Here is a 26,004-nt window from a genome sequence, read left to right on the forward strand (position 1 = left end):
GGTGATCAGAATGTCCTTTTCAGCGTTCCTTGTGCCTGTTTTCATCATTTAATGAGGACACTCCCATCTCCTCGCTCAGTTATTGAGGTGACCAAATTAGTTTGTTTCAGCGCCTCAGTAACACAGTAACTTTTCTCCACAGCATGTGGTGCCCCGGTCGCTAAGGACTTGAATTTGTTTTACTGCAGATATTACTTGGAGCAGAATTTCTCATTTTGACTCTCCATAACACTTTTTCACTGTATTTATTTTAATAATGTCATATTAGTCTATTGGTGCTTCTGTCTTATGCACATATAAGGTAGGTTGGCTAATCCTGGTTACATATCTACCGGTATACATGTGTAAGGCCTACCAAAGTTCAAATCTATCTCTGGTGTCTTGACAGGGCTTCATTGTCTTCCATTCAGAAAAAGAGTTGCCTTTAAAGGCATTATGTTTGGCACATAAAGCTCTGAATGGAACTGGACCAGAGTACCTTAAAAGGAAATTCGGGTGGCACTTTCCAAATAGACTACTGCTATCTGCTGCAGCAAGTTCAGTCATTGTTCCAAGAATTAAGAAGGCTCTGTGGGGTGGCCAAAGTTTTTTCTATTCCACCTGTCAACTTTGAACGGATTGCCTAAGCATCTTAAAAGACAGTTCAATTTTTGTTATCTTTTGGAAGTACTTACAATCTTGGCTGTCTCCGTTGTCTTTCTAGTTTTACTTCTTCCCTTTTCTGGTTTTGAAGGTTTAATGTGAGGATCATGCTATCGCCAATACGCCCTTTCTAATGCGTGCATTCACAAGCATTAGAAATTTCAAATCAAATTTCAAATAAGGCTATGGGAATGTCCTTGTTTATGTTCATTTTTATCATGCTCATTAACATCTCAATAACTGGATTTAGTTTGCAACTCAAGGGGTGTGTTGTCTTGATCCTAACTTCCAGTGGTAATTCCACTTTGTTTTATGCTCCTTTGTATGGGTAAAACGAGGAAGCTCAAATTATTTTCGTTTCTGGTGGTGCCTTCAAACTTGGTGCCTTGTGGATCTTCAATGGCAGAGAGTCTTTCTTATATGATCCTTATGTCTTATGCTCCGTGGCTAAGGATCTGAGGCCAGCAGCTGAGATAAGCATAACAAGCATGAGGGCATCTAATGATCTTCCACCCCATCTCTGGAGTTTTCAGCGTATCCGTTTACCGGTCTCGTTTCACACCTGGTTATAGCGGATCCGCTAATAGAGACACGTTACCGTAATGGCAATATTAGCGGCCACCTTTAATTGTCCCCATAGCCACTTTCAAGATAGCACTCAGACTTCAGTCTGGAGAGACAGCTGCACCTTGGTGTTTGGTCGGGAGTCGGGCCTTTTCAGTGCTAGGTCACTGGCTTCGCTACCAGTGACCACAATGTATTGCCTTGGGCTGAGCACTTCCTTGAATAGGGTTTTTCCAAGTACTATTTGAGCCACAGTATGGTCTTGGGGTGGAGAGCGCACCAGTGCCCCTTTTTCACAGCTCTCAGCCCATGCGAGGACCACACCGATGCTGCCAGTAAAGCAGCAGCTCTGCAGCCAAAATATGTTTTCCAAAGACATGGGCAGTAGTTTGAGGCTGAACGAAAATATGCGCGCTTCATCGCTTTCTCGAATTGTATTACACTGCTTAATTTATCTTTCTATGAAACGCATTCCTTCAGCCAAATCTGAGATTAAACAAGCACTGATGAAAAGAAACAAAAGAACCCTTGCTGTAAAAGTCAGAAAAAAAGAAAATATTTAGGTATGCAAGCTCATGGTGAGTGAGTGCTTTTAACACAAAACAGTAATTTGATTAAAAAAGCACGGTCGCGAAAGAGAAAGCGGCCGCGCTGTGTTTAATTAGCAACATGATATACAACGGCCACGACGAGAGAGGAATGCAGCTGGCACCCTGCGCACCGCTGCTCGCTCCAGAGAGCAAAATGCTGTGAGAAGAGGTGGGACATGCACCCGGCTTTGGCCATTTGCATGCTTTCAATGAAAGCCGCACACAAAGGCCAATAGAATGTGTGGGAGTTGTCAGACCCACACAGAGAAGTTTCGGGGAAGTTTGGAGTGCTCATAAGAAGCCTCCCATAGAGCGGGGCGTGGCCACGAGGCGGATGAGAGCGAACGCGTGGGCACTCGGCTCAGCGCGGCCCCCGTCGATTATTCTGAATAAGGGGCGCAAAGGGGGGGCCCGACTCTCGGTGACGGAAGGGGAATGCGCCTGGACAACTTGGTGACCAGGAGGGTGCCTGCGGCAGTGGCATATCAGGGTGATCTGCCAACTGGAAAGAACCCGAGTCGGGATCGTAAGATGGCGGCATAGGAGCTTGGGGTTCCTGCTGGATGCAGCAGTGGCTGGGACTGAAGGGATCGATCGTGTCTCTTCACGGGGCCAGCTTTAACACCTGGGAACCTGATGGGTGCAAAGCGGCATGCGGTATAGGATTTCCGCAGCTTGGGAGCCTGATATCCGGCAGGGACGACCAGCTGCAGAGTCGCAAGATGGCAGAATGAACTACCTGGCGGGGAGCTAGGGCGTCGGAGATCCGGAGCAGCGGGCAGCCTCTGAAGCGCTGAGCTGCTATCGGATGACCGACGTATGTAAAGTGGTTGGCGGCGGAGGACTGCGCCTTGCTGCGGCACGACAAGGGGCATTGACTGCGATAAGCGGGGCCCCCCTTCCCACCTCTGCCCGGGAACGGAATCGGCAGCCTTCCGGGGCTGTGGAGGTGCGTGAGGAGGCACCTGCTGGCGGCGGGACTATCAACAGGAGCAGTTGGCATTGGTAAAGCCGCCTGGGGGGACTGTCTCTGCCCGTGAGGAAATCGGGAGCGGGATTGCTGTGTCTGCCTGGGCCGCATATCGTAGCTCGTGGTAGGCGGGTCTGCTGAGGCTGGGGGACTTTGCAAGCAGTGTGCATGTGTGGCCCTGAGGCGATCTAGAATATAAAAACAGTGGTGGCCGTGGCGGCGATTGCTGGGAGCTGAATAAGGCTTGGTGCCCCGGAGCTGCATGGGCATCAGAGTGCAGATGAAAGCAGCGGTTGTGCAGAACTAGAGTGGTGTGGCAACCCAGAAGGTACAGCACTGGGGGCCTCAGCATCACGCTGTAGGAGTGGTTATAGGCGGCTCGCCTGCTACTGGTCGGTCTTGGAGGGTGAGGCATCTCACCTCCCCCCCTTAATGAAGGCTTTGAAGTCGGAGTATTTGGATACAGTGGATTGCGAGGGCGATTCATATGAGGCAACAGGAGGGGCTTGGCACAGGAGGAGATCTCGAGGAGAGGATGCAATAATGACTGAGATGGCTGGTGACTGACCCCGACAGGGAGCGGCTAAGGCGCTGCCATTGCGAGGTGGAGGCGGTGGTGGCGGGAATACTTTAACAACTGACGCTACTGTGAGGCCCCGCTGCGCATTGTGTGGTGGTGAGCACAGCGGTGCTGGAGCGTCCTAGGCTGACAGGAAGAGCGCAGCAGATGGAAAACGATGGCCTGGGGCGGGCCTCCATGCCTGCGTAGAGGACCCTTTGTATTAGCCAGGAACACAACCCACCTGCAGGGGTGAGACTGGATGGAGGCAGGACCGGACCGGGTCGGGCCCAGGAGACGGCCTAATGGAGAGTGTCCTCCTGGACAGCCATGAGCACAGCGCAGAACGGTCTGACTGGGCTTGTCGGATGGCTTTGCCGAGGTAGGCGAATCTGAAGGAGGGCGGAGAACAGCGAAATAGGGACTGCCGTGTTACCTGGGTCGCTTACGCGCAGTGAGCAGCAGCGGGAAGAAGGTGCACTACAGTGAAAGCTTAACTACCAGGAGATCCCTGAATCCTGAGAGGCCATAGGGAAGCCAAGGGGGAAACAGGTGGGAGCACCGCTGGACCAGGACGACGACATGGCGGTCATGAAAACACGAGAGGGGTCGCATCAACGCCCAGAGGGGATACTCCAGCAGCAGGTTGATCAAATACTGCAAGCCATTACAGACACTAGGGAAGCCTTACAAAAGGACTTCGGTCATGTGACGCAAGGGCTGGGACTGCTTCGGGCGGACCACATCAAGTTGGCTGACAGGGTGAAGCAGGCGAAGTGGCCATAGAGGTTCTGGAACCGGCTCAGAAGTCGATGACAGCGCAGATGGCTGATGTTCAACATAGACTGCGGGCCCTGGAGAGGCAAGCGGAGGATGCGGAAGGGAGGAATCAAAGAAGCAACATCCGAGTGGTGGGACTGCCGGAGGGGGTGGAAGGACCCGATATGGTGGAATATCTGGAAAACTGGCTGAAGGTGACCGTCGCGTCAGCGGGACCGACGTCCTTTTTCACCTTGGAGAGGGCCCACATGGTGCCAGCCAGGCCGTTGGCCCTTGGGAGGCCGCCGAGACCAGTGGTAGCCAGGCTATTTCATTACAAGGACAGGGATCTTCTGTTTGAACCAGGCCAGGAGGGCGGGCCCATACACAGTGGAAAACAGCAAGGTCACATTGTTCCCGGATTACACGCTTGAGGTCCAGCGTCGCAGGGTCTCGTTTGTAGCGGTTAAGAGGGCGTTGCAGGACAAGGGCATTCAATACTCTCTGATGTTCCTGGCGCGACTAAAGATAACGGTGGATGACAAGTCATCATTTCATGAAAACCCGGAGGAGGCCTGGGACTGCTTGGAGATGCATAAAGCGGAAATTGGAGAAGCGGGGAGTGGTGTGAATATAGCTGGGATGAGACCGCAAACGCGAAGACTGAGGCGCAAGCCGGTGGCCCAGAGGCCAACGACGACGCAAACTGAGAAGGAGCGCATGGCTGCTTTGCAGGCTGTCACGGCTATCTCGCAGGATGAGAAAGAACCTCACGCGGAAGGGACGGAATCAGGAGTGTCCCTGGAAGAGGACGATGAACAATCGGAGGTTGGAAGTCAGCAGCTGCCCCATGTGACAGCTGGCACAGCGGACAAGATCGTTGATGAATGATGTAGACATTGGCTGATCGGGAATAAAATGATGGGCGGAGGGGGTTCAAGGGGGGGGGGGCTTGCCGCGGACTTGGTTGGACGGTAACAGAGATACGGAGTAGGGGAGGGCTGTGGAACTTGTGTGTCAGACTCCTCGTAAATGCACGACCCCAGAAGGGGCGGGTTCAGTGATAATGGGGTTAAGCGCAGGATACTGGACGACAGTGTCTGATTTTCAGAAGACTAGGACTTACCTCCAGTAAGTTTGTGTGGGTGGGCTCCTTAGGAGCTTAGTGGTTTTTTTTTTTAGTAATAGTTTGGATGGGTCCTAATGTTGTAGCGCCTGTTCTGGAGGAGGGGAATAGGGGTGGGTGGGGGAGGAGGGTTTATGAAGTTGATGACACCGGTGTGCTCTTAAGACATGGGGTGGGTACGAAGGTGGAAAGGTTTGACCAATGGGTACGTTGCATGATTTCAAATGTATTACCTGGAATGTGCGTGGGCTTCATACGATGCAGAGGCAACACAAGGTGCATGCTTAACTTGTGCGGCGAGGGGCTCATATAGCTTTCCTTCAAGAAACACATCTCAACTCAACTGAGGGGGCGGCTCTAAAAAAGAGATGGAGGGGACAATTATTCTACGCGACCTACTCTGCATTTGCCAGGGGTGCCTTGGTGTGGATTAGAGCAGCAGTCCCTTTTCGGCCAACGCAGCAATTGGTTGACCCGGAGGGGAGATTTGTAGCGGTGATGGGGAGGCTCAATGGAATATATGTAGCTTTATGGAGTGTGTATGCCCCCAATGTAGACCAACCTTCCTTTTTGAGAGATTGTCGGGGAGCCTAGCGCCATATCCAACTACGGCGACAATACTGGGGGGAGATTTTAACTCGATAACAGATGTGGACCGGATAGATCTCACCCCCCCCCCCCCCATTATCTGGGGCTTCAGTGCATAGGATCTCCAAAGCAAGGGGCACTTGGCAAACCAACTGGGGTCTAATTGACACGTGACGGGCCCAGCATCTGGAGGAGAGGGATTACTCCTATTACTCTGGCCTTCACAATTTACATGTGGGCGGTCATACCGACCTGGCGGCTCAGATCCGGTTTTTGGGGAGGAACAGAGGACGGGTATTGAACAATACTTCGAGGAGAACGGGGGGACTGTGACTTCATTGGCACTAGTGTATGCGATTAAGGTTGTGACTAGGGGGATCTATATTAGTTCGGAAAACGATTTTGACTGACTTGGAGACGGCATAAGGCCGGTTACGGAATGCGGAGAGGGTCCGACCTGGGAATACAAGGGCGCAAACTGAGCTATCAGAAGCTAGAGAGGCAGTAGCGGTTCAGGTGGAGAGGTTGCGCTCCTTTGACTAGAAGAGCTACAGGGCAAGGATGCATGGTGAGGGGGACAAATCGAGTGCACTGCTGGCGTTGTTGGCCCATCCAACCCCCCGGGGAATGTCAATCCTGGGCTTGGTAGACCCGTCAGGGGAGGTGGTGCACAGACAATCGGGGATAAACAGCTTATTTCTGGAGTATTACACTGGGCTTTACAGTAGCCAGCTGACTCAGGGCCCCGATGATATACGGGGATATTTGGAGGAGGTGGCTGAGCAAGGAGCAGGGGGATCTGCTGGGCGGTGAGATTACAATAGGGGAGTTGAGGAGTGCGATTAAACATATGGCTCGCAACAAAACGCCTGGGGTGGACGGCCTCCCTATAGAATTTTACTCCACATATGCAGATTGCTTGGTTCCACGGTTGCAATTGCTTTATCAGGAGGTTGCCTGCGACCACCAGGGAGGCTATTATTCCTCTCCTGAAATCTGGAAGGGAAGCTACAGATATGAAGGCATATCGCCCGCTGTCAATGTTGAAGACTGATTACAAAATCTTAAGCAGGATATTAGCTTCTCGCCTACTCCCATATATGTCGCAACTGATACACCGAGAACAATCTGGTTTTATACCCAAGCGTAATACGGTTATTAATGTGAGACGACTACTGCGAATTCTAGACAACTGCCAAGACTTGGCACCGGCTGCTTTGATTTTATCGGTGGACAGAGACGGCATTAGATAGCCTGGAATGGCCATTTCTCTTTCAGGTTATGAGCAGGATGGGATTGGGGGAGGACTTCGTGAGGTGGACCCAAATACTGTATACATTAGCGACAGCTCAGGTGTGGATGGGGGGGGGGGGTGGGGAGGAGGGTCTGCTTCCTGCACAGTGGGACGAAGGACACAACAAGGTTACCCGCTTTCTCCACTGTTGTTCGCCCTGGCGATTGAGCCCCTGGCGGTACGAGCTAGGTCGGGGAGGCATTATACTGGGCTGGAGATGCATGGTGAAATGCATTATATATCGCTCTACGCAGATGACCTGCTGATGTTTCTGGTGGGCCCTGGCGCAGTTCTGACGGGAGCGACGGTGCTGCTGCGGGCATTTGGTGCGGCATCGGGGCTGTGCGTGAACTGGAAGAAGACTAGACTGTTTCCAGTGCGTCGAGCAATGGGAATCCCCGACAACTTTAATGGAATACGATGGGAGCCCTGCTGGCTGCCGTATCTGGGGACTAACATTTATCACGAGCAAGCAGACCTTCTGGAGGGCAATGTGAATAGAGCAGTGCGAGGGGTAAGGGGAAGCAGGACGTTCTGGAGTACTCTGCCACTCTAGCACTTCTGAAAATGGTGGCGCTGCTTCGACTCTTATATTACACTTCCAGACGCTGCCGATCTGGATTCTGGGCCGGGTGTTTAGGATGCTGAGAACTATGGTAGAGGGATTTTTATGGGGGAGCGGCAGGAGGCGGGTGGCTCGGACTACAATGATGAGACCTAGAGCAGAGGGGGGATGGGCAGTCCCAGACTTCGAACTGTACTATATGGCGGCCCAACTGCAGTGGCTCACGCAGGCGGTTGCTCTGGAGTTCAGGGGACCAGATGGCTCGGAGGATCGCTGGTTTCCACAACATGTATTGTCCTTTGTGGTTCTGAGCCAGCGGCTGCGGGTTGACTTGTTGACGTATGAAGAGAAAGTGATAAGAGCAAGCTGGAATAGAAGTAGACGTAGGGTAGGCGGGACTCGCCCATATGCACCGGAGATACCCCTTGGATTGTGTACGGCCCTTCGACACGGAGGGGACTGGTCGGCATTGGCAGAGTGGGAAGATCTGGGTTTAATCCACCACCGTTCTTTAGCACACTCTGCCACCCCAGTTCAGACATGGCCATATGCAAATCAGTCTGACCCTGTGCCTGATGGGAACAGTCCAGCCCGAACTGCCAAGCCATGCCTTCCCTGGACCGTAAACAAGCTTCCGAGGACCGGTTCCTGGCATTTCAGCCGTCTTCAGCCCGGCTTCCAGTGGCAAAGTGAGCAAGGGACAGAGTGGGCTAAAGAACGGTGATGGATTAAACCCAGATCTGTTGACTGGGTGTGAGTGTTTGATTGGTTCAGATACTCCGTCCATCACCACCCCCTTTTGTACCGTTTTGTTCGCCATAAGTTGGCAGGGTATGCTCAGACGCGAGTCCCTTGTCCCCTTGAGGTCTTAAGTTCAGGGGTCTGGGCCCCAGTATTTGCATCCAAAAATCCTTTGATCCTCTAGGCAGAGGGTGTCTGTGCCCAGCCAGAACCAGTTCTGCCTTCTCTGGTGTGATTTCCCGGTAGGGGGTGGGTACGGCATTGTTAGAGGCAGACCAAGCCCTTTGAGGTGCAAGGAAATCTCCACCCTCTTCCCCCATCGCAGCCCAGGTCTATTCAGCCCTTTCCTGACCTACCTACCTATTTTATTTATTTATTTATTTATTTCAAGAGTTTTATATAGCGCTGGCTAGACCCATAGGTATCAGAGTGCTTTACATGAGGTTTCACAAAATGTACACAATTACATTAGTTTCGATTTACAACAGTTGCTAGACAAACAATTACAGGAGCATAGAGAACGAGATAAGTGGGGTGTAGAGGGGAAGGGGGGAAGGGGGTAAGGGTAAAGGGGAGAGAGGGAGAAAAGGCAGAAAGACGAAGGAAGGTCTGCCCAAAATCCGGCTGGGTAGATGACATTCGAGGGGGAAGTCCCAAAACCTATCTCCTCTATAGCTATCAGTAGCTCCCCTGGGCTTTTGCCAAAAAGCTAGGTCTCAATGGGAAATATTTAAAGAACATGGAGGGCAGAATAATGGAGCGTAGAGGGGAGGGCGAGAAAGGGAGGAAGGTGGAAGAGACAACAAGGAGAGACGACAAGAATTCTGTCAAAAGGCCGACTGGGTAGGTGACGACCAAGGAGGGAGTCCAAAGCCCATCTCCCCTATAGCTAAACTAGGTAGCTCCATCGGGCATCAGACAAAATAGTTCAGTCTCAAAACATTGAGAGAGGAGAGAAGGAGAGACATAAATAGAGGGAGAGACGGAAAGAACTCTGTCTAAAGGCCGACTGGGTAGGTGACGACCAAGGAGGGAGTCCATGGCCCATCTCCCCTATAGCTAAACCAGGTAGCTCCATCGGGCATCAGACAAAATAGTTCAGTCTCAAAAAATTGAGAGAGGAGAGAAGGAGAGACATAACTGGAGGGAGGATGCGTGAAGAGATGACAGGAGCGATTAAAGGAAGTCTGGCTAAAGACCGACTGGGTAGGTGCCGTCCAAGGAGGAAATCCTTGACCTTTCTCAAAAGGGTAGGCGTAGTCCTAGAGAGGTAGAGTAAGTCAAAGTTCAGCAGGGGGGGACGAAGTCATCTTTAAAGGCCATGATGGGGTCAGGCATCCTTGGACCCTGTTCGATATAGAAGAGTGTCGAGAGCGGCGGATCTTTGCCGGGTTGGGGGCGTCCATTAGTTGCAAGACAGGCAACAAAAAACATTCCTGGCGTCCCTGTGCACCCTGCCATGTAGGTGTGCTGGGACACAGTGTGGACCGCCATTTTGTCTCGGGTATGGGTGAGGGGAGGAGGGGGTCGCTTGCCTCACTTCTTCAGCAACCAGAGGCTTAGGGCATTAAAGACTAGACTATCGGGAGCTACCCTTGCTTCCTAGCCATCTGCCATCGAAATCCCAGACAGGCAAACCACATTCCAGCAGAGGCACACGGGATGACAAAGCAAGAAAATACCTACTTTCTAAAAGTGGTGTTTTCTAACACAGAATGTAAAAATCACCTTCACTAAAAGATATTTTAACATTCTAAGTTCATGCATACTAAACTCTAATTTCTACCTTGTTCCCTGGGTCAGTTTAGGATTATAAGATTTTATAATCAAACTGCCCATTCTGGCCTATGAGAACAGGTAGACTTGCAATAGTGAAAAACAAAATAGGTGGTAATTCACTATCAGGACATGCCACACACACCAGGGCATGTCCTAATTTTCACATACACTGCACTCTGCCCACAGGGGTACTTTGGGCCTACCTTAGGGGTGCCTGACGTGTAAGAAAAAGGAAGGTTAGGGACTGTCCAGTGTGTGCACGGGCTAAGTCGACATGACAGTTACAAACTACGTGCAGACTCCGCAATGGCAGGTCTGAGGTACCTTTTCCGGGCTACTATCGTGGGTGGCACAATCCGTGCTGCAGGCCCAACCGTAGCATTTGGTTCCCAGGGCCTGGCACACTCAGTGCACTTTACTTGGGGCTGACAAAAAAAACAAACAGCCAATTATGGAAACACCAATCCATAACATACTTTACCACAGGAGCACTTGCACTTTACCACTGATCAGCAATGCGAAAAGTGTGCAGAAACACCACGCCAGCAAAAACAGAGTAAAAACCGGGAGGGCAGAAAGCAAAAACTCAGGGGAAACACGCCAAAAGATGCCAAGTCTTACACACACTCACTACAAAATGTTCTGGCACCTTCTACAGACAAGTAAGGTATAAGTATTTTGCCTTCTACTCCTAAAGCCTCCCCTTTAAATAAACACTTTCCCTGTGTTAATCCATCTGGACCTAAGTTCAAAGTGGAACTTCTCTAGGAACCGCATCTATCTCACTCTGGAACAAGATATGGTATATAACTCTTAAGGTATCCAGAAAAGCTAATACAACTCAAACATTCTTAGTTCATAGACTTTATATCACTCCCACCTACACTATAATTTTGGCATATGTTTGGTCTCAACTCAAATTTTCATATCAGTCGTCTTTCGTCTCTTTTGCTACTTTTTCTGGGTAGTCTGGTTGATGATAATCCTCGTATTTATAATAAGATGTTGGACCTAATTTTAGCTTTTGTTTTTCAACAAACAATAGTTAATTGGAAATGTTCTAATATTTTATTAAAATATTGGTGGTTAAATGCAAGTCTGTATCATAGGTTAGACAGGGCTTCCACATATAAGGAATGTGAATAGAGAGTTATTCTAGTTACCACTGACGAACGGTTTAGGCAATGTTGTTATGAATACCTCACATAGTAATTGCATATCTTTAGAAAATGTTAAGCCACCATAATTTGCTATGTTTACTGCATTTGCTCTAGTTTACATCTTCTTGTTCTCTATTTGGCAATCAATGTATTTACTGCCTTTTTAATTTTACTATTCGTCCTTCAAGTATTTGTTTCATTACACAATTTATGTATCTCCCTATCGTCCTCTCCGTCCTCCCACCCACCTTAGCAGGTAAATTGAAAAAAATCGGGAAAGAATTATGTTTCTTAAACTTTTTACTCTCTATTGTATTTGATGGTCATCAAAAAAGTTTTTCAAACCCCAAAAAAAGGAGCCACCCATGCAGTAATCTCAGGCACCATGCATTTAAGAAAAACCATTAACCTTTTCTGTAAATAGGGCAGCGAACAAGCTAGCCATCTAGTGGTGAATTGCACAAAGAGAAACAGGAAAACCCTAGATTAATCCTGGCTTCCTCACTTGACCAAATTATGTGATACTGATTTGTGTGGGGGATGTAGGCAATTCCTGGCCATTAATCATGCCGTACACCCCGAGGCCAGATGGGGACGCCCACCAACGCAATTTCTATGATCTGAATCACAAAACAAAACGCAAGAATACAGAAACAGTAAATCAAATAAATATAGCAATTATGAAATATTTAATTCACAAACAAAAACATCTCCAAAAATCTAAATTTTAATCAGAAACTTGGAACTTTCCAACCTTATGTTTTATTTCTAAAAGACAAAGCGATACGCCGGACGCTAGTATCTCATTTGGTCTTTTTTGCTCTCAATGGATGCCTTCTTTTTGTCAGAATACATCAGTGCTTTATTTGAGGTCACCAATCATCCATACTATATTCCTTTTGTATACATGTGCTGTTCCCACAAACCAAGATAAGTATACAAATTTCATTTTTAGCCTTCAAATTCCTTCCCATGTACAGAGCTTTCTTTAATTCTCACTTAGCTTTTTATGTATGTATAATTTATTAATCTGCTAGCATGATTATATTTTCTAGACAGTAGCGCACACCCTAGGTAGGCTTCGCAGAATCCTTGGGTTCCACGGAAGACAGGTTAAAAACCACAGGTCTAGCATGTTCTTTCCTGGTCTATAAAACAAAAATATACATTAGATTGATAGACGCACAATTAACTTTAATGTTTGTTTATAAACCTGTCAAATTCCCTTAGAAACGTTTAATGTGATATTATGTTTACAATGGAAAGCAACAAATAAAAATTCTCCAATTATGTTAAGTCGCCAAACCAGAACTCTGGGTTGGTTCTCGCCTTCAATGGTTCAGTAGCACTATATTTTCAAAAGGAACAGTCCTTTGCCCACAAGGTAGGCTACGATAGTGAGACATTCGTTTATCGAATACATGCGTATGGGACAAAGGTTCTTAACTACTTATTTGCTAATTAAGCTTCTGCCTCTTGACAAGTTACTTTTAAATGAAAACGAAGGCAGGTACTTCACTATAAGAAATTGTATGGAGCACGATTTGTTGTATACCTTAGGAAATCATATTTGTATCTATTACATTAATCTGTCTTACAAAATTTCAATTTCATGTTGCGACGTGGAAGATTGTCTCTGAAAACTGCATTGAGCAGATGGGCTGGCAAACAAGTATACTGATGTGTCTTTGTTTGAAAAGGCATCAAAGACATGAATCGTTTTTCTGAAAGCCACATGAACAATTCTACAAGTAAGAAGATGCATCTTCGTAATATTATCAGCTCTACCTACCTTTTCGACTGTTAAGGGTTTTTTACATTATTTAAACCTTTTTACAGTGGTATTATTTGTGGTCCTGCATTATAAATTGTAATGTTGTAATGTATAAAATACTAGCAAAGCTGAAATAGGGAGGATGGATGGACATTTGATTTGAGATCGCATCGAACTTGCAAGCTAGGTTCCATGTAGCAGCAACAGCGGTAATGGACTGTTTACAATACCCAGCTCTCCTCAATGCAACACATCTCAAGAGTGCAGCAGGATGTGGAATGTCAGAGAATAGTACTGGCTGCAGGCACAAGTGACTGCACAGACAGTCAAATGTATGCTATGTATAATGCAGTTACTCGGTCACAGTTCAATGTGCACTTTATGATGCTCTGTTTTTTCTGACTCAACATATAGCTGCTTGGTTAGGCCCCATAAAATTTTATGGAATCTGTTTTTATATTGATTTTATATTTATAATGGTTTTATATTTATAATGAGTTGGGATATTAATTGATTTATGAGATTTTCTGTATATACTTGTTTTATGTTAAATCAATTTTAATACTGATCTTGTTTTTATTGGGTTCTTGATAATGGATTGCTATAGTTACACTTTTATCATGATTGCTCTGTGCTTTTATGGATAAAATGTATCCGAATAAATATTTAGAAATGAAAATAATGCAGTTTCAGGCGCTTTCAGGACACTCGAGGGGGCATTTTTGAACTTACCTTTGCTCCTTGCCTCGCCACCAGTCGTCCTGGTCTCCCTCCCGCTGCCGCTACTCCACATCCTCGTGGCCGCAGTGCGGAGGAGGACTACATCCCCAAGGCTCCTTAGCGGCAGAAGACGCCACCGCCATTTCCGCGCCCGGAGTCGCTTTAAGCAGAGGGCAGCCCCGGACGAGCGGGCGCTTTCAGGACACTCGAGGGGGCATTTTTGAACGTACCTTTGCTCCCTGCCTCGCCACCAGTCGTCCTGGTCTCCCTCCCGCCGACGCAACTCCAAATCCTCGCGGCCGCAGTATGAAGGGGGACTACATCCCCCAGGCTCCTTAGCGGCGGAAGAAGCCACCGCCATTTCCGCGTCCGGAGGCGCTTTAAGCAGAGGGCAGCTCCCGCATCGCGGGACCGCGCGCAGGCCAGGCTGGGCCACCTCCCTTGGCTCTTATCCTAGGTATCTGTGATATTAAGGATTAGGTTTGGAACACTGACTGTTATATGCTATTGACTCTGCTATATTACTATTAGTACTAGTATTAGGTTTGGCCATTTGTCCTATGAGTGGCCGGGCCTGTGGGATCGTATTGTTCCTCCTTCTTGAGTTGTTTTGTATGAGCACTTGTGGTTAACCAGGGATTTTTGTTGCTCTTGGTCTATTACCCCTGATAACAGCTGGGTTTAGTTGTTGTGGCTTAGTTTCCATTATCTCCTGCTATTCACAGTAAATTTTGGCGATTATCCTAGCAGTTAGATAGATAAATATTGAGTTGCTATTGAATATTTGGGCACTAAAATGAACAAACAGAAATGCTTAACTGGAACCTTGGATGACTTTTTCCAACTTGCAGAATCGCTTATTAGCCATGAGATTGCACTCGTGGAAAAAAGGCTATCCTTGGATCCGTCAGCTTTAGCTTCTTATCAAGCCATTAGCCCATTAGCCTCTATAAAGACACCACAATTACCATGTGTGCATATTTCATCTCCTGTGCGTTCATCAGATATGACAACAGTGGTCTCCACTCGGATTTCAGATAGATCCCAGTCAGATTCTGAGGTATCTTTATCACCGCCGATGGTGACTAGGCAGAGGGGGGCTCGCAAAGGGACTCAGGAAAAAATTAAAGCAAAACCATTGCTGCAAAGGAAAAGGACATATAACAAAAAGGGAGGTGTGGGGGTAAAACAGAATCCAATGACCAGTCAGGCGGAAGTAAGAGACAATTTAAGCCACAAAAGTAGATTGTTCGGCACACAAACTGAGATGGCTTATTCCTCGCCTACCATTGGTGCCGATAGCATAGTTGAGTCGCTGGAATCTGTTGTTGCGGACATTTTTAAATCTACCCTTCAGACTATACAGGAGCAAATAAATGACCTTATGGTTTCTAGAATGAAGGACCTAGACGATAAAATTAAAGGCACAAATTTGGGTCTAATGGATCTGGAGGTTATGATCAAAAAGGGGAAAGATGTTTTCGAGGAAGGTACGAAAGCCTTTGTGGAGAGTATAGCTAGAAATAAAGAAGTGCCCATAGGTATGAATGCTTTGGCCAACCCAGTGGTAGTTCCCTTGTCTGTAATGGCTGACCCAAGTGTGAATACTCGATCCTTAAATGAGTCCGAACCTCGAACTAACATCTCGAGTCCAGGTGGTAGAAGGTTGGATCAAGTACCTGGGAATTTGCACTTTCCTAGTAATAGCAACATGCCTAGAAACACCCTAAAGTCTAGTGATCCTAATGTCACCCCTAATAGTGACAATCTGAGATTACCTCCAGCAGCATGTCCATATGTTTTAGTTCTGACAGGAGTACCCCCGCTAAAGAGAGATCAATCTGAATCCTTGTATTCACTTAGGAACAAAGCTGTGGATTGGTTACAAAAGTTTAAAGGACTTAGTCCGCAAAAAGCTAACAAGATCATTATGGTCCGTAGGGTAGGCTGGGTTGGTGAACAAAGGAAGGATGTAGAAGGGGACTGCATAGTCTTAAACTTTAATCGCCCTAATACAGTACGTCCCCTATTGAGAATATGTGATGAAACACAGAAGGTAAACACTAATGTTCATGCTCTCCCACTTGGGTATTTTTATCGATCAACTATCAAGGGTGTAGGTAGAAGGGAGGAAACACCACTGCCTCTTCACATCTTCAATAGATTCTGGGATTTACCAACTCTGGAGATGGTTGATTGACTAACCTTATCAATGTCTCTAATTCCTGACGATGAGGCAAGTAGGGTAAAATGTGGGGGTAATGACACTACTGATTCCCAAACCGAGACAGTTGCCCAGTTGGTGATCATGGAGGTATTAGATCTTGAGGTACAGGCGAGACATGATCCCCAATCTGAAACAGTTGCCCAGCTGGTGAACATGGAGGCATTAGATATTGATGTTCAGGTGAGACGTAATCCGCCCCTAATATTGGGTGCTACAGTAGAAATAATAGGGGCAACTACTGTTCCAACAAAAGGTTCTCAAGAGATAATTTTGTATGGACCTAATGTAGAAAGGTTGGGTTGTATTCCATCAAATATAAAAATAATATCCTGGAACATAGCGGGCCTGTGGAAAAATCTTTGGGATCCTGAATGGAGCTGCTATATAGACTCCAGTGACATCTGTTTTCTACAGGAAACATGGGCCTTGGAAATGCCGCATAGAGTCGGATATAGGACCTTCAATATAGAGGCAGTACTCTCAGTTAGAGGCAGGCCCTCTGGGGGACTTACCATACGGGTAAAGGTATCCCTGGAGATTTGTATTACGTCATTAAACATTGATTCAGCTGACATACTTGGGTTGAAAGTTAGTACAAGGACGGGAGAGGTCTCCTCCTATTTAATGTATACAACAGACCTTGTAGTCTATCCAAGGAGTCTCCGATCTTGGAAAAATTTGATAACTTTATAAACAGTCTGGAAGAGACTCAGAGTATGATAATATGCGGGGATTTGAACTGTAACTTTGAGCCAATTGCGGGTTTTGGCGAAGTTTTTGATGAAGAGGATAGGGCTAATAACATCCCATCCCTATCTAACACTGAGGTAGTGCGTTGTACTACCTTAGCGGTTTAAATAATAAGGTTGGTGACCGCATATGGGCTAAGGGCTTGTAATGGTCGTCTCCCTTCTGATTCCCCAAAGGCTGTGACCTTTGTAAAAAACAATTCTCAAAGCAGAATAGATTATATTTTAGCATCCTTTGATATCTGGCCTTATTTGATTGACCTGGAGGTTATGCCTAGGTTTGAAAGTGACCATCGTCCCCTCCAATTGTCAATTGACCTAAGCCTTTTCCTCAGCGGCAGTTTCGAGAAGGAATACTGTGCTTTAGATAATATTAACAATGATGCTCCACTCTTAAGTAATAAGCGACGATCACTTAAATGGGCACAAATATTAGACCACGGAGAAGTGTTAGCAAATATCTATTCGCTTTTAGCTGACACATTCTCTAGTTACTTGAGTTTACCGGTAGGGGATAATGTTTTTATTAACCTCCATAGTGAGTTTTTTTAATCATTAATACCCTATGTTACTAAAATGCCTAAAAAAAATCACCAAAATAAAAATAGTCTAGCAGGCACACAACTGTGGTACAACAAAGATTGCCGTCTAAGTAAAACTTTACTTATAGAGGCAATAAAAAGTAAGGTACCAGAACTGATCAAGGCGACAAGAAAGGAATATAAGAGGATCCAGGCAAAAGCAAGATCAAACTGGGATGAGGAATGTTGGGAGAATATATTAGTGGCAACAAAGACTAAGGATAACGCAGAATTTTGGAGACTAGTGGCGAATGGGAATCATGCATGTAGACCGGCTCAAGACGTGTTCATTGATGAACAGACTTGGGTTGATCACTTCTCCCCATTTATACAAAGCTCCAGAACACTTGGAGGGGAGGGATAAGGAGTGTCCGTGGTATACAGTTTGCACTTGCACTTTAGAGTTTGATTTAGAAGAAACTGAGTTAGCCATTTATCTAGTTGAAAATGGTAAGGCACCAGGTCTAAATAAAATCCCAGGCGACCTTTTTAAACATGAGATTAATGTCTGGGCACCTTATATTAATCGGCTTTTTAATATTCTAGTTACTGGTGTAGGTTTTCCTGACAGCTGGAGGGGTGCGGAAATCATTTTAATTTTTAAAAAGGGCGATAGGAATGACCCGTCAAACTATCGTCCGATCAGTTTAATTGATATTTTACAAAAGATATTTGCCAGGCACATTGTATTACGTATGAATTCTTGGATGGACGAGAATGCCATACTTGCAAAGTTCCAAGCTGGGTTCAGGAGTAGTATAAGCACAATTGATCAAGTTTTTAGATTTTGTTGCCTTTGTTGGAAGTATGTTTTTTACGGAAAGGGCATATTTATGTGGCATTTGTAGACATAAGGGCGGCTTTCGATTTAGTTTTGCGTGATCGTTTATGGGATTGTCTGTATTTGCAGGGGTTGCCCGTCTGCTTACTCCAACAGATCATAAGACTTCATGAAAAGAATTATGCAAGAGTCCGTTGGGGCCAAATGGAGAATTGTCAAAACCTGTTCCAATAATGCGTGGAGTCCGCCAAGGGTGCGTGCTGGCTCCCACGCTTTTTTCATTGTTTGTTAATGACATCCCAGCCCACCTAGAGGAGTGCAACAATGATCCACCCAAGTTGAACGGAGAAAGGGTCCCCGCACTCTTATTTGCGGACGATACAATCCTAATTTCACAGACACCCAAAGGTCTGCAAGCCCTTTTAAATTCATTCCAACTATACTGCAATAAAAAAGGCCTAGAGATAAATAAGAAAAAAAACAAATGTATGGCCCTAAACTCGCACAAAACTTTTAAGGGGAACTTCTTTTTAAACAACCTGAAATTGGAAATAGTGTCAAATTTTACCTACTTGGGTGTTTCTCTTGATTCAAAGAACTCATGGACAACCCAAGCAGAGAAGAGCAAAACACTTTTGACTCAGAATACTTTGCCTATTTTAAAAAAACATGGGGCGAGTCTTAGTCAATCTGTATCTCCAGCATTAGAAGTGTTTAAATTTAAGGCCCAGTCTGCAGCGCTGTATGGAGCAGAAATTTGGGGCCCAACAGCTGGAAATCTTTTTCAGAAAAGCGAAAACAATTTTTATAGAAGACTTTTAAGACTACTTAAACGCACCCCACTTCTACCTTTAAGGCTTGACCAAAACATGAAACGCACAGACCATTATGCAATCCTACGCCCACTTTCATATTATGTGAGACTCTGGTGTACACCAGAGGTCGGAGATTACAGAAATGGTCTTTCAGAAATAATGAGTTTGGATTTGCATAATTCCAATGCATGGTTGAAACATGTGCGAACATGGCTTTGTAGAATTGGGCTGCCACATTTTTGGGAAGAGACCTTATGTCTGACGCAATGTTGTAAGAAACTGGTAAAAATGATATTTTGGGCTTATATAACATGCAACCTCTCCAATAGTCATGCAAGTGGTTCTATTACAAACAATTTTTTGGCTCACAAGGATTTTCTATACTTTAAGGAATTCTTAGATGAGGTCAGACCACCTTTGGCCAAAAGCCTTTATTTGAAATTTCGGTATGGAATGCTGAAAACTAATGTAACCCTAGCAAGATGGGTTAAGCCAGTGGAACCAACAAATAGTGAGACATGCATGTGTTGTCAGTTTAGTAGTAAAGAAGATGATATTCATATCCTCTTCTTTGGCGTAGCGTACGTATCAGCCAGGAAGCGGTGGATTAAGCCACTGTGTAATGTCATAGGTGTACGCTCGTACAAAGAAGCATACAGGATCATCAAAACTGACACCAGACAAGTGGTTGTCTTTTGTATCAGCAGATTCCTTTTGGCAGCAAGCTTTGTACGCAAGAAACTGGGTCTGGACTTATAGTTGTTTAGGATTGTATTCATGTATTTATATTTGACGTGCTTCCTCTGATTCATCAAATGGTTGTATAAATATGAATTGCTCCTATGATACCAACTACTGGAACTGTATAAACTAATTTTATAATAATGTTTTTAGATTTTGCCTTATCTAATTTATGAATTTTATTGTATTTTCCCTAAACCTATCCACCTGCATGTAAATCATCTATTCTTCCTTTATGAATGTGCTATGAAGTGTTGTTTTTATGTATCTTTTATGGCCAGTGTGCCGAAATAAAGATTTATGATGATGAGGAAATGAAAATAATGCAGTTTATTATTATTATTTTTTTTTAACTTAGCTTAGTCTGTGGTGCCCCGTCATATTTGACGTACCTGAAAAAAACTCGCAGCACAGTGCACTATCTGAGAGGAAAAGATGAGACACTTCAATTAAATTTAAAGCAATATAACGCTCATAAGAAACAATAGCGCACCACCCACCTCGCCCAGAAATTCTGTTGTGCGATTTGTTCAAAAAGATGCTGCCACATGTTCGTCTGGTGCCTAACTGTGGACAAGAAAGAGTTTCAGGAATAACCAAATTACGCACTGGGTGTGCCTAGAATAATCACCCCTATGCAGTGTTACCAACACATTAATTTACACAGTAATCGCATTCCGACAATAAAAAACCAAAGGCACATCTTACTAAATGTTCAACCTTTGTGTTGCCATGTTCCCATGATACACTGGAAGTTTGCAGAGTACTAATAAAGTACAACTGATTGGTGAATAAATATAATGCCGTTAAAATGCTTATAGAAGGGGTGATATTTAACCGTCCAAATGAATACCTTTTTTAAATTGCCCATAGAGAAAAAATTACGTACACATGGATACAATGCCCATCGATACGTGTGACTTCAAATGTGGCCACTACTTCTAAGCCTTCCAACATTTTCCATTTTCTGCGCACTACCGCTCAGTGGAAATACGCCACAGCACGTGACCAGAGTAAAGGAGAGGAAAGTATTTTTTAGCACTGGCAATATATAAACAGATTAAGTATGCATGCTTAGTAATAGTGCAACTCACTAGCTTCGAGCACCAACGAAAACAACTTCAGGTGGGCACAGCTTTTTGTTATTGGCCATTTATCATCAGTCTGAAGTGTGAGAATACCCTCCCGAACGTGGCAAAGAGGCAAACACAACAAGCATTTACAATGCAATGGTCTCGGCATTATTAAAGGTAGAGCTATTGGCATTGCCAATAGCTTCATCGTTAAATAAATGGCATTGTCATTTACAATGCCAATAGCTTAATCGCTCGCATATGCATGACCTATTGCATTTACACCCACACAGAGCCACACACACACACACACACACACAGAGAGCCACCCAGACAGTCATTCACATAGAGCCACCAACACACACAGCCACCTACACAGAGCCAACCTCACACACAGAGCTACCTACACAGAGCCACCCTCACACAGTCAGAGCCACCCACACATAGAGCCACCTACAAAAAACACTATCCACACAGAGCCCCACACAAACACACACAGAGCCCCCCCCACACACACACAGAGCCCCACACACACACATAGAGCCCCCCACACACACAGCAAGGTCACCCAAAAACAATACAAGTTGAAACTAAAATGTTTGTCAATCTGCTGATCTATCGAGCAAGATAAGCAATTTAGGAAGTGAACGCAAAAACCAAGCAGCCGGTTCCCTTGTCGACGAAGCAGCACCATATGTAAGGGAAATGTGTGTTCTCATGTTTACTTAGCCCGATGGAGTGGGTTAAGTGTACATAAAAGTTCATATAATCCACCGGACAGATACTCAGGTCCTCGAATAACTGCATATGCATGAGATTTGTTGGGCGGTAACAAAGTGTCCCAAGTCCACTTCTGAGCAAATGTGATACTGGTGGGATGAAAAATCACAGGTGCAGCAACACGAAATCCAGTCCCCAACTTCACTCGTACTACAGGAATTGACAGCCCCAACACACCAATCCTGTCGGGGAAAGGAGTCTGTCAAGTGATGCTGTCAACGTCCCCAAGGTGTCTGACGGGTAACAGGATACTTACAGATTGGGGTGAGTTGGAGGGGAGGAGGGAAAGGGACGAGGTTGGCGAGAGAGACACCATAAGAGGCAGAACCTCCTTCCACCAGAATCTAACAAGGGAGAAAGGCAGGAGGAGTGGTTATGGAGACATAACCCGCCAGATATAGGTGCCCCCCCAGTAACCCCAACTCACCACTCAGGCCCGTGGCCTGCTGCAGCAAGGCTCCCGAGGTGCCATCGATGACTTTGACGCTGCCCCGGCTGGTGACAGCTAGGATGGCGTTGAGTGCCGGGTGGTAGCTCAAGCTGTACAGCCCTTCTTCGTCGCAGCGTAGGCAGCCGTCCAGCACCAACAGGGTTGCTTGTCCCCCTCCGCCGCCACCTTCTGAGGCTCCGCCCGAGCCCCCAGGACCTCCGACAGCAGCCATCCTCCCCGTAGCACTGCTGGGGCGACCGCGGCCTGGCCCACGGTGCTTGTGCGCTCCCGGCTCGCGGGGGGCGCGCGGGGCAGTGGTAGCCGCTACCGCCGCCAGTCACCATCCGGGTCCAGGAAGCCGCCACCAACACTTGGGCGAATGGGAAGTGACGCAGAAGGAAGCCGCTTGGTTACGCTCAGTACTAGCCCCGATTCCTCGCAAGAAGGCACGCCTCTTGTGGCTCTGCATGTACTCAGTAGAAGGACCTGTCAAACCTCTGCTTTGCTTTGTTATCAGACTACGTCAGTGTTGCTGTCAGAAGATGGGGGTTTAGTTTTCTTCTGCTTCTATGACCGCACATTACTAATATTATTGTTAAAAAATGATCGTCTTTCGGGTTATATGACGTACCTATATATGCTGACTCGGAAAGCAGAATTCCGTTATCAAATACGTGTCTACTAAGATTTGATCTACTTGATTTCATCCCAGCAGTTGCTATTGAGCCTGAATCCTAAACATACATTACAACATTTTTGAAGAGGGAAGTGGAAGATTAAACAAGAAAAACGTAAAATGGCGGCCGCAACTCCGGAAATTTTGGATTCAGGGGCGTGTTTTTGGCGTTCTGAGTGACGGATGACGTCACAGTTGAAAGAACGCAAAAAAACACGCCCCCCAAATCCGAAAGAGACGGGGCTTGAACTGAGTGATGCCCCTCTCATCCAATGGCTGGCCTCCGTTTAGGGAACCAGCCAATGGAAGAGAGAGGCGGGTTTAAGCCCCATACTCCAAATCATTAAATCTCCCACCGGAGACTGCGCAAGCGCAGCCTTCGGTCCTCGACCTAAAAACCACACTGACATTTGTCGTTGCATGCACTTGAACGCCTTGGCAGTCACACGTTATCTGAACGCCAAAATATCTTTTAGGCCATAATGGGTAATGCAATGTTAGATAGAGCAAAACCATCTCTTCACTAATTCAAAGCACTAAGGCACAAAAGGACAGTGCTATAGATATGTGGTTAACCCCTTCGCTGCACCCGTCAGCCAACTGCCGTCGTAAGCACTACCTCGGTAGTGCTGAGCAAGTCCGTTGGCCGACGCGGCCCCGTCCACTCAATCAAACTGCCGCACCGCGGCGGAATTGGCACTGCGGTTAACAGAGTTAGTACATAAACCTTAAAACTCTTAAGAATAAGAGGAATGCCTACTTTAGGAAAATCAAGCGCTCAAAATCTGACTTCTTCAGCCTCCAGCTCGACCAAGCAAAAAACAGGCCAAGAAAACTGTTCGAACTAGTCAAAACTCAAACCAAGGAACAACCTCTACAACCAAACAGCACAACAAGCGTTACACCATCCTGTGAAGATTTTTCTGCTTTCTTTAAGCTACAGACCGATAATATAAGAAGTGATCTCCTCAATGATGTAAGCCGATACTCCAGCCCCATCAGCATAACTAACACTCAACCTAAAAACAACGCAGCATGGTCGTCCTTCGACACCTACTCCCCCTTACCTGCTAATGCGGTAAAGGACTTTACCCCCCTGCTCCTCCCACTCTGGACTAAATCATTAACAGTTCCCTGCAACAAGGGCTCATCCCGGACTCCCTCAAGGTGGGGCAAGTCACGCCTATACTCAAGAAACCTACAGCTGACCCTGCTGACCTAAACAATTACCGCCCTATTACCAATATCCCCACCCTGGCCAAACTGCTGGAAAAATGCGTACAACTCCAACTGACAAAACACATTGATCAGTTTGACCTCCTCAACCCTTTATTAATCAGGCTTCCGAGCAAGACACAGTACGGAAACAGCTATGACGCACATAATTGATGACGCCCTCCAAATCCTTGATCACAACGATTCCTGCCTCCTCATCCTACTTGATCTCTCCTCAGCATTTGACACTGTCAAACATGAGACTCTTCTGGAGCTGTTAAACAGAAGAATGGGTTTATCCGGAACTGTTCTCAAATGGTTCACTTCCTTCCTACATAACCGGTCTCAGAAATTCAAGATCAAGAACGTGTTGTCCTCATCTGTGCCTGTAACATTAGGCGTTCCACAAGGATCTTCTCTATCCCCCACATTGTTAAACCTGGTCATGGAACCACTCACCACCTTGCTTCAAGCATCTAAAATACACTTTCACATGTACGCCGATGATACTCAACTCTACCTCAAACTCCAATCCCCGGAAGACATCAAACTTCTGAACTCCACACTCAGAAACACCCAATCATGGTTGGCCGACAATCACCTCAAACTAAATGTTCTGAAAACTGAGTTCCTTCTGATCGCACCTCCTGCGAAAATCGCCATCTCCCAAACCTGGCTCAAGCACCTTACTGCACTCAATGTCCAACCCACCATCGTGGACTCCGCGAAATCCTTAGGCATCACACTAGACGCCAATCTCAACATGCAGCAGCACATTAGCAAAGCAACTAAAGGAGCTAATTTTCAAATCAACACTTTGAGGAAACAAACCCTTCTTCCCAGCTAAGGACTTCCAAACTGCTGTACAAGCCCTAGTCATCCCACGCATAGACTACGGAATTGTGGCTCTCAGCGGACTCCCCTATGAACAACCGCACCCTTTAGAGCCTCCTTGAACGCTGCAGCGAGACTTCTCACTGGATCAAGGAAACATTCGCACATATCCCCTGACTTAAAATCACTGAACTGGCTGCCGTTTGAAGCCAGAATACAGCTGAAAATCGCCTGCATGACACACTTGGCCGTACACCACAAGTCACCTCACTCAAAAGCTGACTATATCAGGAGGCTCCAGATCCAACAGAAGCACAAAAATCTCCTCCTGGAACCTCGAAGATTCCGGAAGGAAAAAACATACAAACGCTCCTTCTCTGGAATGGCACCCAGGATCTGGAATGCACTCCCTCCTGAAAGCAGACTTATCTCCTCCACTGCATTTTTTAAGAAAGAGGTAAAAGCCATCCTTATGGCTAAATTCACCTGAACTCTATATTTACTGGATTGAAGACTTTGCCCCGTTTTGGTTTTGTTTGGTTATTGGTTACAGGTTATTCTGAATATCTTTTTGTATTATGTTTTTATCTGAATGCTATCCTACTTTGTATTATGTTTTTAACTGATTGCTATCCTTTTTGTATTATGCTTTTTATCGGATTGCTATCCTATCTGGCTATTCACTTACTACCGTCTACTATACTGTACCCAATAGTTTGTTTAATCACCCTTTTGTTTCCCCTAGCCCTTGTTTTCTGTAAAGCGCTCTGATATCTGCAAAGATCTTGTTCGCGCTATATAAAACTTTGAAAATAAAATAAAATAAATAAAAATAAACAGAATTCATCATTGCTGAAGTCTCGTAAAGAACCCCACTGTTGGGTATAATCTGACCACGGTTGCCATGTAACCTTCTACGATGCTACCCACAAGGACTCTGCTCTTATAAACCATGCAGTCCCATTTTGGAGAAAAAAAGGCTGCAGTTCTTCACTACACATTTGACATGAACCCTTCAATATCCACCTATAAGAGTTAAAACTTCACAAATTACCAAACATGATACTATAGCCCGCTGTAGTGGGGCTATACCGGCCATTAAAAAGGCCCGTTTCAGCATTCGTCTCGGGCCATTAACAAGAGAGCAGGACTTTAATGCCAGTATAGCCCAGCTACAGAGGGCTATAAGGCTATTAGAACATTCCACCACTAAAGGGCAGAATGTTCTAACAAATAAAACAAAAACATCACGGAACCCGAGCGGATTGAAA

General features: G+C 46.1%; 1 protein-coding gene across 2 annotated transcripts in view; it reads right to left on the reverse strand.

The window, feature by feature from the left end:
- The window catches only part of FOXK2 (forkhead box K2), a 389,544-nt gene that overhangs the window by 250,445 nt on the left and 113,095 nt on the right, over positions 1-26,004 (reverse strand). Inside the window, exon 1 of one of the 2 annotated variants that reach the window (XM_078654719.1) lies at positions 20,226-20,286. The exons of the other annotated variant lie outside the window; for it this stretch is intronic. Within the exon in view, the coding sequence (XP_078510845.1) occupies positions 20,226-20,275 (50 nt within the window). The 5' untranslated portion in view covers positions 20,276-20,286. Of the gene's footprint in view, positions 1-20,225; positions 20,287-26,004 lie in introns of those variants that run through there. 2 annotated transcript variants of the gene reach the window in all.

The sequence above is a fragment of the Lissotriton helveticus genome, chromosome 7 (genome assembly GCF_964261635.1).
Source record: "Lissotriton helveticus chromosome 7, aLisHel1.1, whole genome shotgun sequence".
Taxonomy (NCBI): Eukaryota; Metazoa; Chordata; class Amphibia; order Caudata; family Salamandridae; genus Lissotriton; species Lissotriton helveticus.